Below are 14739 nucleotides of genomic sequence, written 5' to 3' on the forward strand. Positions count from 1 at the left end.
AATTCGACATCAGAAATGCATAGGTGCAGCCTCCTATATAGTATCAGGAAACACAAGGCGACACATAATACGTCAATGGAATATTTTTTTACCTCGAGAATATGAATAATGTGATCATTGAAAACGTGGCTCAGGGACCCTCACGACTCAAGGTGTGCAAATCTCAAATTCCTTCACAGGTTAATAGGTCTATTTGGAGAAAATATCAACAATCTGGACACTTCTACAAAGCTTTCTCCAAATGCCCCCGTGTCAATTTGGCTTGGAAATTAGGCTGAGCACAGCATGAGACCCAGCTCTCCTCAGAGAACTATGGGACGTGCTAGGCATAATTTGAATGGCTTCCTTGCTTGCTGAATGCAAGCTGCACGGGAGGTTTTGAGGACTTAATAAAAATTACCGTAAGTTATTTAGCTTTCCAAGAATTTAATTGCTAAAAGTTCCTGATCACAGACCCATCCTGAAGTCAATTATAACAACTGGGCAAAACCAACAATTTCCATTCTCCAAAGTGATCAAAGGATATGAAATGACACTACCTATGCCATGCAAGTCTGAGACCATGTACATCGCCGCATTAGAAATGCACTTGGCTGTTACTATGACTTTCCAGTCCTGGATAATCATGAAGTATCATATCGTGATTTAACTAGCTGTCCCTCTCACCAGATCACAACAGGTATTAGCCAGAGAGACAACTACAGAAACAATGTTTACTGGGAGCAAAGGGCTACATTCAACATGGCAATATTAAGGAGAGAAGGAGACCTTAGAAATTAACTCAATGTTTCTCAGGACCCACAGCACACTCAGCAACCCCTGGAGCCTCATGCCCAGGATAAGCCTGTCCAGTACATGGAACTGGCACGAGACTGCTGCCAAAATCTCCTCGGAGAAACATCCTACCTCATTCATTTTACACTCTGTGCACAGTCAAAATCCTTTCATTCCTCATACCTGCAGTGGAAGTGACAGGTAGAGGAGCAGGCCCTCGGTACCTTCTGTTCCACCAGTTAAGCCTTCTGTTCCACTGTGAAGCCATATGTCTGCTCATTCAACCTGAATTCAGGATCCAGGGGAAGGCCCAGAAACAGCTTGTAAAGATGTTTTCTCCTGCTTCATAAACTACCCCTGTATCACATACAGCTCTTGCAAACAGCTGCGGCCTCTTGAGTGTCTCCTTTAAAAAACACGTAACATGGTTTTGTTATCTAGACAAACTGTAATTTAAAAATTGTAAAAGCAGCTTATGCCAACTAGTTCTAGTCTAGATGGCAAAGGGAGCAATGACTGTGAAGGCACTGAAAATGAAGTTTCCATACAGACTATTTGTAACAGGTTGCCTTATAACATAGATGTCACTGAAAGCGTGTTTCAGAATCCCAGGGGAGTTTTGAAGCCTCTTAAGAGTGCCACTGCAGCCCTACTACCAGAACCAGGGAGCTTATATGATGGAGCTGAGCTGAGGTTAAAATACTATCATACCACTGACCGGCAGTGCAGACATACCCAAAGGCTCCATATAAGTGTCTGGCTCTTTCAAAAAGAAAGAGAAAATAAAAGATAAAGATACTTGCCAAATACCAGAAACTCCTAGAAAATGAAATAATTTCTGGAGTGACTTTTGGCCTGCGCTTTCCCCTTTTGCCAGGGTTTCGGGCTGCACCTGAGCCAGATGCTACAGCTCTGCGTGGGTTCCTTCAGAGGGCAGCTCCGCACTGATTGCACAGCCTTGTCTGAGTTTTCTCAACAAGACCACTAGGGATTTTCCATTTCCCATGATCGTTCCTGACTGGCTGCAGTGATTTCCCTTGAGTTACTGAGCACTTTCAAATACACCTTAAGCACAAAAGAAAGAAACACAACAGCTGAATTGCGGACTGCTAATAAATATGTATTTTGCAAGAGATGTGCACAGATTTGCAAAACCCATCCCTTTTTATCAGTTAAGAGAAGAGTGTAAATAACAGACTAGCACAATTTTGCTAAGAATCTTTGCAAATTTTTCCACAACAAAGACCGGGAAACTCTGTATTGACAGTTACTGGCTTCTTTTGAGATCTATAACATTGACTTATTTATAGAGGCTACAGGTTAGCCCCACCATAGAATAACAATGACCTTCAGCCTTGCAGCTGTATGATCTCCTCTGAAAAGGCTACTGTTCACACACATGGATGTATTCTTGGGCTGCATCTGAACAACAAAATGTACGTGGAACTTGCTGTATCGCTTTCACCTTAGCAACACAGATAACGGACGTAATAAGGAGGTGGCAGTGAGAGATTTGGCTGCAACTGAAGTTAGCTTTGAGAGTCTACTGGAGACTGCAGCTATATAACATGGCATCTCTCTGGTACTAAAATCTGTCATGTATTTTAATAGTCCCTACTACCCATGCCACCCAGTTCAAAGCTTACTTGGAAGTTATGCCTGCATATAGTACACAATTAGCTCTTTGTTTTGCTGGCAATACGTGAGGCAGAAAGGACAGGTGGGCTCTGAAAAGAGTTCAATGCATGCTCCTCTCAAAGCAGCTGGAAGAGCCCCAAAGTTATGTCATGAATGACATCCATAAGCTCTCTAGCTACAGAGTCTTCATGAACTTGTAACACAGCATAACAGAAATAGCACAATCATTTAAACGGCTAATGATCACCCTTTAATGACTCTCTAACTCACTGAAGTTTCAAATGTACTTGATAAACATGGCTTTGGCTCCCATTCACACTGGCTGGCCAACATTTACTACAAACCAGTTTCTGACAAACAGTCTTGAACCATCTTCAATTCAGGGTTCCCTTGCAATAAGGAAGAGGGATGCAAGAACCCTTTTCATTATTCTTACACTTTGTGAGCTCCAAAGTAGGAAAAATCCTGAAGGCGTATTGCTCAATGTCATTGAGTTAAGCAGCACCAAGCAAACTGACGTCATCAAAGGCATCAAGTCTATTTCTTGTAGATATCTGGATGAAAAGGCTACGTGGGGGGACTGATTTCATTTCGTTAGAATCTCAGCCATAAACAGATTAGCAAATTATTGTGACAGACAGTAAGCCTTTCGTGAGAATGTTTACCACTGAGTTCCACAGGCCAGGATCCGGCCAAGCCCGTCATCTTGAAACACAACCAATGAGTAGAGACTTCCAGCAATCACACGCTGCTAAGGAAGGTGCCAGCAAAGCAGGATGTATGCTAGAAGATGACTATGGAAAAGGTGGCGGGGGCAGCAGGGGGGGGGAATGACATTCTTTCCTGACTCTTACTCCAAGAATCAAGTTTGGAAGCCAGAGGACAGCAAGCCAAAGAGCTAAACACATCTGGTTTTGCAGAGGTGTCAGCCAGAAGAGTCCGACAAATGGATCTGTGCCTGCAAAACAGGTCCCTAAGGTGTCAGGCTAGAACTGTGCAAGTGAAGATGTTTGGTTTGAGCTTTTTCTACTTCAGATTATTGTGGCAGGTTTTTTCCTTCAGTAAGACAATCAAAGTATTAGAGTAGTGCAGTGAAGGATGGGAATACTTATATAGTCTCATAAAGGAGAAAGAACAAGTATTCCACGATACAGATCTTGCTTTTGCCCAGTATAGCAAACCACAATAAAATCCTTTCTGGAATAAGATAGGACTAAGCTTGAAAGTTGAACCTGAAAAACAATGAATTGTACATTAGTACTATTCTTTGTCATTCCAAAAATCTTCTACCTGAAACTCATTCTGCATTTTGTATAGATACGGACAGAAAACAAAATCAAGACCAAAGGAGACAGATGAGGTTACATACAGCATTGGTGACAGAGCCAGAGGCAGCCAGATCTCCTTGCACCCAGGAGGATGCCTCAGCTGAACTAATTCCTTCATCACTTTGCAAGTCTGCAATGGAATGTGTGGCTTCTGGGCAAGGCAGAACTAGAAGGAAACTTTCTTTGTAAGGGACATATCTGGGAAAAAACTGTTTCAGCTTTTCAAAAAGGAAAAAACCCAACACCCTTTCCCAAACTTAAAGGATACTTTTTCCTAATGACTCATGATAACTGTCAGACCCTGAATGTGGAGACACTTACACATTCAGCTGACTACAACCCACATCATGAAATCTCTTTCATTAGTGTCATACTGGCTCACTGGGACCCCAAGCACAAGGGAGAATGAAGCCTACGAGTTACGAGAGCCAGCGGTGAACAACACATCACTGAAGCCAAACTTCTGCCCTCGACAAACCAAAATACTTCCTCTAATATTCCAGTACATTAATATCAACACAGGAATAATTCTTAGCTGGAAACAGGCATCTATACCTCTGCATAGCTATTTACCTACCTGTCTAGAGCTTCAGAAGGATATCTAAAATCTGGAGAAGAACAGATCCTTATATAAATTTCACTGTCCCCGGTTCTGCCCCCATGAGCCTCAGTCATGTTTGCCCTTTTCATTCTTATTAATGCCGAGTAACAACACATTCCCTACCAATGATGGCTATGTTCATAAATATTTAGAACAACTGACTGAATGAAATCATACTTTGTTCCATCCACCCATCTACACTTAAGTGTTTCAGAGAGCCTAAACTATTACACTGCCAAATACAGAGAACTTCATGAAATATAAAGCAGTACAGTTCAACTTTGCTCAAATAGCATTCAGCTGCAGATCCAGTTTTGTATATAGTTTACATTTAGGACTTCATAACACCACTTGTTTCCTTGGTACACTAGGAGAGATCCAGACTACCTGTTTTGTCTACTCCGCTTGCTATGTTTTCTCATGGTTTAGTTGAGAAGTCCCTCCTGAACTTCAGAAGCTTCACACACATAGCCTTACACACCCTCCTCACACTGCTCCCCAGAAGACCTCAGCCTCACTAAGCTTTCTGTGTCTTGTTCTTGTTAAAGATTGACACTGACTGTCCCATCTCATACATAAGAATGGTGGCAGGCTACTTGGGACATTCTTTCCTAGCCCAGTGCATGTCAAATTCAACCCCAGTTGTGAACTGTAATGACTTTCAGCCATCTGACAGCTCTTTATCCATTATGAACTGAGTAGATTGATGCTTTCTCCAAATGCGCAGTTCAAGTACAGAACACCACAAGCACTGGATTTGGCTTTTTGGCCCAAGGCTTTGATTTTTTCCACACTTTATTTACAGACTGATGGAACTTTGGGATGGGAAGAAGGAGGCTCTAAATCCACTCTCATTTCATCTTTCTCACAGAAAAAAAAAAAAAAAACCAGGCCTTAGAGCCAAACGCTGATTCTACTGCTGTAGCAGTAGGACAGTTTGTTTTCTCACAATATCTATTTAGAGACAATGAGGCTTTACCCTTCCCAGTTTTGTCCTATATTTCTAGTTACTGGTAAGACTGGATTGTATTTTTGAATAAAACTATTAGATATAAATACATTAATGTAATTTCAACAGCTCTGCAGTGTGTTCATTATTTCTATTTGCTGCCTCTTTGCATTCCTGCGCGTTGGACACTAAAATTGCATTTTAATTAAGCTTTTGTCTTGCTGCATTTAACGACATTGATCCTGAATGTAAATAAAGTCTCAACTTGTTGGATTCCAGTTTGAAGCGTGACACAATGGTCTATTTCACAATATTCAGAGAGTGGGGGGGGAAAAAGAGAAATCAAGAAAAGCCCAAGTTCTTGAAAAGATCAAGAGAAGACCAGTGCTGGAATTTACAGAACCAAATACGCTTGTTGGCTGCTTGTTTGCAAAGAGGAAAGCTTCACCCCAATACAGGCAACTCATTTTCGTGTGTGTGTGTATTCCTTGCCTTTCTTCCTGCCTTATCTTGTCTTTCAGATAACAGTAATTCCGTGTTATTCCCTGTAGTGATAACACAGCTTCCTAGGATTTAGATAAATGGTCCTTCAGAGGAGGGTATGCCACACCTTCAGTATACAAATTTTATATGTTTCAGGTTTACTTTTGGTTTCTTTGTGGGCTCTCCTTGTTAACGCAAAAGGAAATAATCATTAAAAAGGTAGATATTAAATGTGATCAAAGTTCAGAAGGATGAGGAAAGACAGTCTTGTAATAAATGCCCCAACTGCCCCAAAGACATAGACAAATCATTCAGTATTCTTTATGCCTGAGTCTCCTCATCAGAAACCCAGCAATACCTATAGGTCTTTTATTTCTTCCAACTTTTCATGGCAAGAATTACCTTACTTTCCAGGTCCTCTGCACATAACACAACAGATTAAAGCAGGGCCTGTGGTAAAACAAATACTGAGCAAAAACAATGCAATTGAGGACAAAATTTGACCAAGGGTGTTCAGTACATTAGCCCCATCCCGGTTATTATATATAAAGGCTCAAATCAGAATGAAGTTTAGCATCAAAAAGAAAGCATCCACTACATAAACCCAAGTTTTCCACAAATCTGGGATTTAGTGACATATTCACGTATGATATTAAAAGCAGGATACTATTGCCTGAACATGCAATTCCAGTATATCCCCACAACTGGTATGTTGGAATAGCTCCGCGATGTCCAGCTACTGTCAAAAGTATTCATGAAGCATGCTGAGATGGATTATAAAGGAAAGGAGGAGGAGGGAACTAACGGACTGGCCTATCACAGCTTCTCCAACATTTTCCTATCCCTATTTGGAGGGAATGGGAGCTTTCCAGATATCTGCATGCAGGAGAGTGTGTAGGTCTGAAACCTACGTCAGCAATCTGTGCTCGCCCACTGCCCTGCCAGACACAAACTCTGCCTCGTGGGAACTGAGTCGTCGTAGGACCTGCGAGTTTGTTATTTGCACTGCAGTGTTTAAAACCACCGCAAGGAAAACCAGGGGATATTAAGCAGAGCTGCTCCTTCCCTGTCAAAATGTGTAAACATGAACAAATATGGGGTCTGTCTGGAGAACATCAAAGTCAGGTAACACTTAGCCCAGTGCAACACCCCATAGCTGTGGGGAGACTAAAGTGTGAAAGAGCTCTTGTTTTACATAGCTGCTGTGAAACGTCACCCAGCCTGGGGTTACAGCATGTGTTGGCTGTATTTTCACACTCTGAACCTAAGTCCTGCTTCTTCTAGCTGCCTGGAGCCAGATTGCTTCAACCTTTTGTTTGTTTTAAGTGTCCTTCTGTCCTGCTTTTCTTGAAACATCACACACCCTGCATGCCAGATGCTGCTAATCTAGCACTGATGACTTGATGCATGTTCTGGCCTCATGGAGAATGAAGGAATCATTTCTTTAATGTCACCATTTGGTATTGTACACAGAACAGAGACAAATGAGGTGGACACACAATTCTCCCAAACCGTGTGGGTATCCACACAGAAACATCTGCTGCTGTCTCAGCCGCAGACACTCCAGCCTCCAAACACACCAGACTTAATCTTTTCATGTCTCATGGCCCTGCTGTGAATTGCACAGACACACGAAATTCTGGGGTAGACCTTAATCTCTACTTACATGAGTAATGAGATTGACAAGTCATGTGTTTATAGACTGTTTATATGAGGAAGGTGTACGAGAAGAAACTCTGCTTGGATTTATACTTTATAAGGACATCCTACAAGTCCAAGTATGCTGCAAATGTATTTGTATTCAGGGCCAAATCTCTACTCTGATACAGCACAGCTGATTTTGGTGAAGTCATGCTGAGTAACAAGCTGGCCTTCTCTCGTAAATTTGTCATTTTGATTTGCCCTTGCTATTTTAAAAGACCTGCCTGGGGTTTCCCATACCAGATATGACCTCCAGGCTGCCCCTTCTCTGCGATGACACAATAATCTCTAATTGCAAGCCCTTAAGAAAATTTTTGTAAGAACTTTATGCACCACTCTTGATCAGCGTTCCCCTCACCCCGCTCAGGTTCAAAACAATTGGCTTAGTGATTCAGCTGCAAAAATCAGCTACAAGACTATACAGTTTTGTCATTATAATAGAAAACCTGAATTCACACGCCACATCTTTCCTCCAGATTGGGAATTCCTTCTCTACAAAGCTCTCTTTAAAGCATTGATTAGCAGTTACTTTATAAGAGAAAGGAGAAACTGCTTTCCTTTAATTGCCTCTAGAAAGAAATTTTTTTTTTCCCCCCACAGTGATGGTGGGGTGCTGCACCTAGCAAGTGTATCTGGAAATCAGTAATATTGTTAATTCTCTGCAGAAGTCCAGCCCCCTCTGACAGAAGGCTCAGGCTCTCTGCAAATCCCAGAGGTCCTCAAGGAGCAGGATGGACAGAGCAATCACTTTGACAAATTTTTTCAAAGCTCCGTTAGAAGAACTGGCTCTCCTCCCACTTCACCCCAGCAATGTAATAAAATAAGCATATGTTTCCTTTACCACTTAATCTTCCAGGAGTGAAGAATGCTATCATCAGGACATGGAGATGAAGACCCTTCTTGCACCTTTTGTTGTACCCTTCATTGGAGAAGTTAGATCACCAAAATAAACTCACTGAGCAACAACTAATGATCTGTAACTGTACATGTACAAAGCCTATTTGCCTACCTAACTCCAGCACTTTCTTCTACATCCACTGTCAATTGACCTCACCATAGGATGTGTCTTGTCACACAGCTGGTGTCACAGAGTCACCACTGACAAGTGAATAGTATTCACATGTGAAAAAACACTTTCTTAAATAAAAAAGCTATAGGGGAAAGCTTATGTATTCAGTACGGTTCTCACTCTGGGAGAATATATCTGCAAAAAATTCAATTGAGGACTGGGGTAAGCTGTTCATCCTATTATTTCACTTCACTACCTTTCACCAAGGCTGGGTTAGAGTCAGTAAAGGATTTTCATGCTCACAACTTATGCAGAGGCCCTGCTTCAGGTGTGTGTCTCTCTCCCCCCCAAGCCTAAAAAAAAAAGCTATAAAGTCTCACTTTAGCACTGGAAACAACAAAGGAAGTGAAATCAGTTTGGAAAATTAATTCCAGAGGACTTCCTTCTCTAATTGAAGCAGAATTCTGTGTGGAGACCATTGTGAAACGCACATTTAGAGTAGGAACAGGTGGGGACTTCAAAGATACTATTCAGATGAAAGACAGAATACAAATGTTTTACAGCAGAAATTGTCACAGAGACCTGAGACTCAGAGTACAGCCTAAGTGTGAAAATAGAGAAAAAAAACCTTCCATGTGGGTTTCTGACCCTTCAAACCAACATTTTGTTTCAAGATTTACCCATATCTTTACCAGGTGCTTGTTAGAAAATACTCAAATTTAAATCCTGACTTAAAAGACAAACTGGCACCAGAAAATGCACACCTAAGTAAGTACGAACGCAAAAAGTCAGAAGAAATACTTACAGCATCTGCTAAGGGAAAAAAAGCCCCCCCACACATATCATAGACTTCATTTGAAGGATAAAGAGCGTCAGTGATTTCTAATGCACCAGAGACAAGAAAGGGCCTCTGCTCAAAAGGGTGATGCAAAGAGATTTGGAAAGCAGAGAAGTTACTGGTGGAAATGCTTCTAGGATACCCCAAACCCTGCCATACGACACAATGAACTTCAGGTATGTGCCTGTGTTTACCCTTACTCAAAAAAACATTGCAATCCAAAATCTTCAAATTCACGGACATCAAATGAATTTTAAAGGACAGCATATTCTTAAGAGTTTTGCCGAATCAGGGCCTAGATCATGTAGTTTTAGCAGGTGTCGAGATGGAAATGTGACACCTGATTGTAAACCATTTGAAATTATTGGTGACAAAGGATAAAAATATATCAAAAATGCATTAGTAAAATTTTTCACGTAATCTAAAGGTGAAGGTCATCTTCAACAGATCATAGTAACGCTCTCTTACCATCATACCACGCCTGTGAATTCCCGCTCTATTTTTTGCATATTAAAAAAATGTTGAAGTTATACAAACAAATCTCTTTCCTTGCACAGGAAGAGAATAAAACATCACTGTATAAACTGAAGAGATGATTCTCAGTTGTACTAACGTGCACTTGAGTTCCCTGCCCTGGAGGGAGAGCAAGTGAAATTAATGACTTAAAGACTCCTTATGGCACCAGTTTGGTATGAACAGGCTTTATTTCAAACAAGAACCATGACTTTAATCCTTATCCTGTCTTGTACCTTACCCTGCCAAATACAAACTTCGTAGCTGCACTGTTTACAAAATTCTGATGATCAGGATCTGACAATAAGTTCAAGTTAAAGGCACAGGTGGAGTGCAGGGGGGCAGGAGACATGCCAGGCAAGCTGGATGGTTAAATTCACAAATATGTAAGTTGTATAAATCCCACTTCCCTAGGAAAACATGGTAAAAGTAGAGTGAATAAAAAAAGACAAGGCAGCTTGGAATGCTTTATCTTTTGCTCATTTTCAGCACAGCTGATCTTTTTCAGAGTTAAATCAAGCCATACTATTTTAGTCTTTGCCAAATAAAGGGATTTTAAGTTTTGTATGAAACAAGGGATTACCTAGAACTTCCATGAGAAGGTAAATATCTTGGCAGTGTGGTACAACTATGGCAAAAATACCTTTAATCTCTTGAACAGTACCTGAAACTTCAGATAAACCTACTAATCAAAGAGCTGCTCAGCTAGGTCTACACCCCTACAGCTAACTGCAAGAAAGATCACATTTATCATCACATTGACACTTGTGCCAGGGAGATAAGTGGTTCCTCACTTACCCTTTCCAAGTGGGTAGTACACTGAGGGGGGAAAAGGGAGGTTTGCTGCAGAGAGTTTGGAAGTAAACTACTACCCATTTTGAGCAAAAGAAGAGATGGGGCCTGTGGCCTTGTGGAAGAAAAAGACCACAAAAAATACTGTGAACTATTTAATCCACTTTTAGTCTCCCATAGAAATGCCTGTGTTGTACTAACAGTTTATGTACAACGGCACGTGCAAACAAATTACATGTCTCCACCTGCAACTCATGCTGGCAGGTCACAAGCCAGCAAATCCACAGCTATGACAGTCCAGCACTAAACCCAAGCTGATACATCCTTCTCAGCACCAACTGGGATTTTAATGCCATTTTAACACAGATACAGAGTTCCTTAACCAGAGCTGGTGCACATCTCCCAGCTTAGAGTTTACGCTGCACAAGTATGTGATTGTCTGCTCCTGTCTGTGTAGCCGTTATAAGGCTTACCTTAATCCAGTTTGAAAACAGATGAGCTGAAACCGCATGCAGGCACTCAGAAGAACGTCCATAGGTGGATTTACTGCAAAAAAAGTATGAGAATGAACTTTAATGGCAGTAGTTATCCCCTGTAGACAAGTCTTGAGCTACTTTGTTCTGTGTTCCGCCCCAGCAGCAAGGCAGTAATAAATTCCCTTTTCCCTGTGTTGGCTCTGTAGTTGTAGACTAGGTCACACAGCAAAACTTTCAGTAAATCCTTATGAAGGCATCAAGCCCCAGCTACACTAAACTTTGATTTATTTTTTTTTTTCTCTACACAGCAAATTCCACCCCCCCTACAGATCCATGACCTAATTCAGTCTCAAAGGATCCAGTAGAAGCACACAGAGAAAAACCAATGAACAATCTGGAACTATGGCACTCTATCTTTCACACAGGACTTAAGCCATTTCATCCTTGATATGTTATTGTTACTCCCGACAGCTCTCTGCATGTGATTTGTGGCACGCGGCAATGACACAGGGCATGATTGTTGGAAATGTTGTAGCAACAACTTAACAAATTCCTGTTAAGAGAGATCAAGGCAACATGACATTTGCAGAGAGCAGGATTAAGTTGCTTTTGTGTGATGCTCCAGAAGGCTTAGGAGCTCTTGACAATTGTTTGGAAGAGAGTGACTTTTTTTTCTCCCTCAGAACAGATTCTTAAGGAATAAAGTGTGTTATCTACTCGTACGAAAACCAGTCAGGCAGAAACATCGCTGACATTATGGAATTCACAATGAAGGAGGCAGTAATGGGAAGCAGATGCAAACGTTTTATGATTCAGGAGGCCAGTCCAGACCAAAGTGGGTACATTTGGCTGGAAAGGAAGTGGGAACACCTCCCAAAAATATTCTGCTGAGTTGACTTCATGTCTGTTGGTGGAACTCACAAACTCTTCAATGCTTTAAAGGTAGATGTGGCAATGTCTGGGCCTTCAGATTTCATGGAGATGACTATGCTTGATAGTCGGACACAAAGCTGATTGTCTGCACCCCTTCGTTTTAAAAAAAAAAAAGTAACTAATTAAAATTTTTCAGCTGAGTAGCACATTCAAATTCTTGATTTAGCACACAGAACAGACTCTGAATGAAAAGCTGTTGTTCATATATATTTTAGGAATCCCTTTCCCACACTACACACTTGCCTGAAAGCTTCCAAGAGTACACAACAAAGTTCCTCATGAAAGAGGGCAACTTATTGCCTGCACTAAAGATACAAGACACAGGAAAACTAAGGTCTAGATCTTTTGAAGTGGGACACTAAGAAAATTTGGGCATCTCAGCTTCAAAAGCCCCTTTTAACTTTGTTGCCGTTGTCACTTTTTCCAGTAGAACTCCCTCGATATCTAAATCCCTATTTCTTCATTTCACAGTTCATTTAGCTCATGTACTGGGAAGGGCTCTTCTTAACCATGGGCCACCTTGCCACTTTTCCACTGATAAGGAACAACCCATCTAAAACCAGTTCAAAGAAAAGAATCAAACAGTCGCTGAGCTGACAGAGCTCAGTACATAGCTTACGCACTTTATATTAAACGGCAACTGAAGCAAACATTTAAAATAAAAAGCCTGGACAATTCTATCAAACAAAATATGCTTAAGGAGTTACCCACTGTCGTGGTTTGGCCTCAGACGGCAACAGAGCCAGGTGCCGCCGGTTGGGTTTGGGTTGAGACAAAGGCAGTTGAACGGAACAGCAAAAGGGAACAGGAAAACAACAACAGGGACAGAGGAATAAACAAACCCGGTTACCCCCTCACGCACCGGACCCGGGACGCCCCCGCCCGCTCCAAGCGGCGACTTCCTGCCCCCGCCCCCGGCAGCTCCGGGCGGGAAACGGCTCCCGCGGGATGGGATCCCGGTGTCCCTGCCGGAGCCTGGGCGGGGTTAACCCTGTCCCCGCCGGACACAGGACACCCACTCATGAAGTCATCAGCACACATAATCCTCGTGTATTACATGCAAAATGCACCAATTTAAGCTGCCAGAAGAAAACGAGCAAAAGTGCACCAGAGTAAACACCAGTGGAAGACAGTCTTCCACCTTGGGTCATTTTTTTGCTGATCCAGCTGATAAGCAGGAACACTGCTGAGGCTCTGTCAACTTCGGTAATGTCTCACGGCCTCAACCTCCGAAGTCATGGCCTGGCATCCCCACCACTGCAACGTAAGTAAAAGGTTGTAGAGGACAACTGTTACCTTTCAAGTAGCAGTTGTTTTACTAACAACCTCTGAAGAAAGAAGCACTAACAGATAACATTAAGCTGATACATCTGATACAGAATCACAGAATCTTCAGAGTTGGAAGGGACCTCCAGAGATGATCCAGTCCAACTCCCCTGTAAAGCAGGACTGCCCAGAGCACGTCACTCAGGGCTGCATCCAGGTGGGTCTTGAAAGTCTCCAGAGAAGGGACCCCCACACCCTCCCCGGGCAGCCTGTTCCAGTGCTCTGTCACCCTCACCGTAAAGAGGTTTTTCCGTGTATTTGAACGGAACTTCCTATGGTCCAACTTGTGCCCATTGCCCCTCATCCTGTCACTGAGAACCATTGAAAAGAGCCTGGCTCCATCCTCCTTCAACCCACCCTTTATAGGTGTGTTGAATTGGGCCAGTATGTCCTGAATTTTCCATATCCTTCCTCCTTTTTCCATCTGACTCCCCACTAAAACCTGAAAGTTCTTCCAAGAGTTTAGAGTAAAGCAGGCATACATTATATAAAGATTAATATATTCCTGCAATAACAATATAATAATAAAACCAATAAAGCAGTAAAAGACTCTAACTACCAGCATAATCAACTCTAATAGATTTGAAGCAAGTGAAACGTGTCACAGCCTTCAGAGCTAAAATACATTGACAGGTATTAAGGCAGAGAGAAGCACTGCAATTCTTAATTAGACTAGCTAAAAGTTTCAGCCAAATTATTTCACCTGATAATTTTAATGATTTCTGAATGCACAAATTCTGTTTTATCTACAGTTTCTCTACTAAAATGGTTGCATGCATCATTAAAAAAAACCAAATAAAAGTTGTATGGTGTAGCATTGAAATAACTATACAGCCTTACAGAATTCATTTATATTTTGAAGTTTAGCTACATATTTCATAGAGTCCTCTAAGTACCATGAAACAGTTTATGAACTCTATGGAAAAGATCTTGCTGTTGAACTGTTTTTCCCCCTGCAAAGCAAGGGACCTTGTGAGAAAGCACGTCCGAGAGGTCTGTGCCAGACCACCTACCGACCTGTTTAACACATGCCAGGAGCTGCAGGATGCCAAGTGGGCCAGTGGGTTTCTCTGCCCAGATGAACTGTTTGTGTCCCAGCAAGGGCAACAAGTTCAGCCACAAGACAAAGGACCATTTCATTTCTCCTGCTTTCCTGTTCCACTTTGTGTCTGCCTGTGAGTTTCAGTTGTTAAAAGCAAATGATTAATTGGGCACTGGGGAGCTGTCAGTATTATTTTTGTTAACTGATGGACTTTTCTCAACTCAAATGCTAAGCACTTTAAGATATTTGGGGTTTTTTTCTTGATATATTACTTTCCGAAGTGTATTATTAGGTTTGGGTTTTTTGGTTTGGGGTTCTTTTTGGTTGCTTTGTTTT

The 14739-nt window shown here is 41.8% G+C and overlaps 1 protein-coding gene across 2 annotated transcripts in view; it reads right to left on the bottom strand.

Annotated features, from left to right (window-relative positions):
* Positions 1–14739, bottom strand: part of TNC (tenascin C) — a 123416-nt gene that overhangs the window by 87578 nt on the left and 21099 nt on the right. For both annotated transcript variants that reach the window (XM_074608698.1, XM_074608692.1), the window contains one exon: positions 11100–11172. In XM_074608698.1, coding sequence (XP_074464799.1) covers positions 11100–11172 — 73 coding nt within the window. The remainder of the gene's footprint in view (positions 1–11099; positions 11173–14739) is intronic.

The sequence above is a fragment of the Larus michahellis genome, chromosome 15, assembly GCF_964199755.1.
Source record: "Larus michahellis chromosome 15, bLarMic1.1, whole genome shotgun sequence".
In the NCBI taxonomy this organism is placed as follows: Eukaryota; Metazoa; Chordata; class Aves; order Charadriiformes; family Laridae; genus Larus; species Larus michahellis.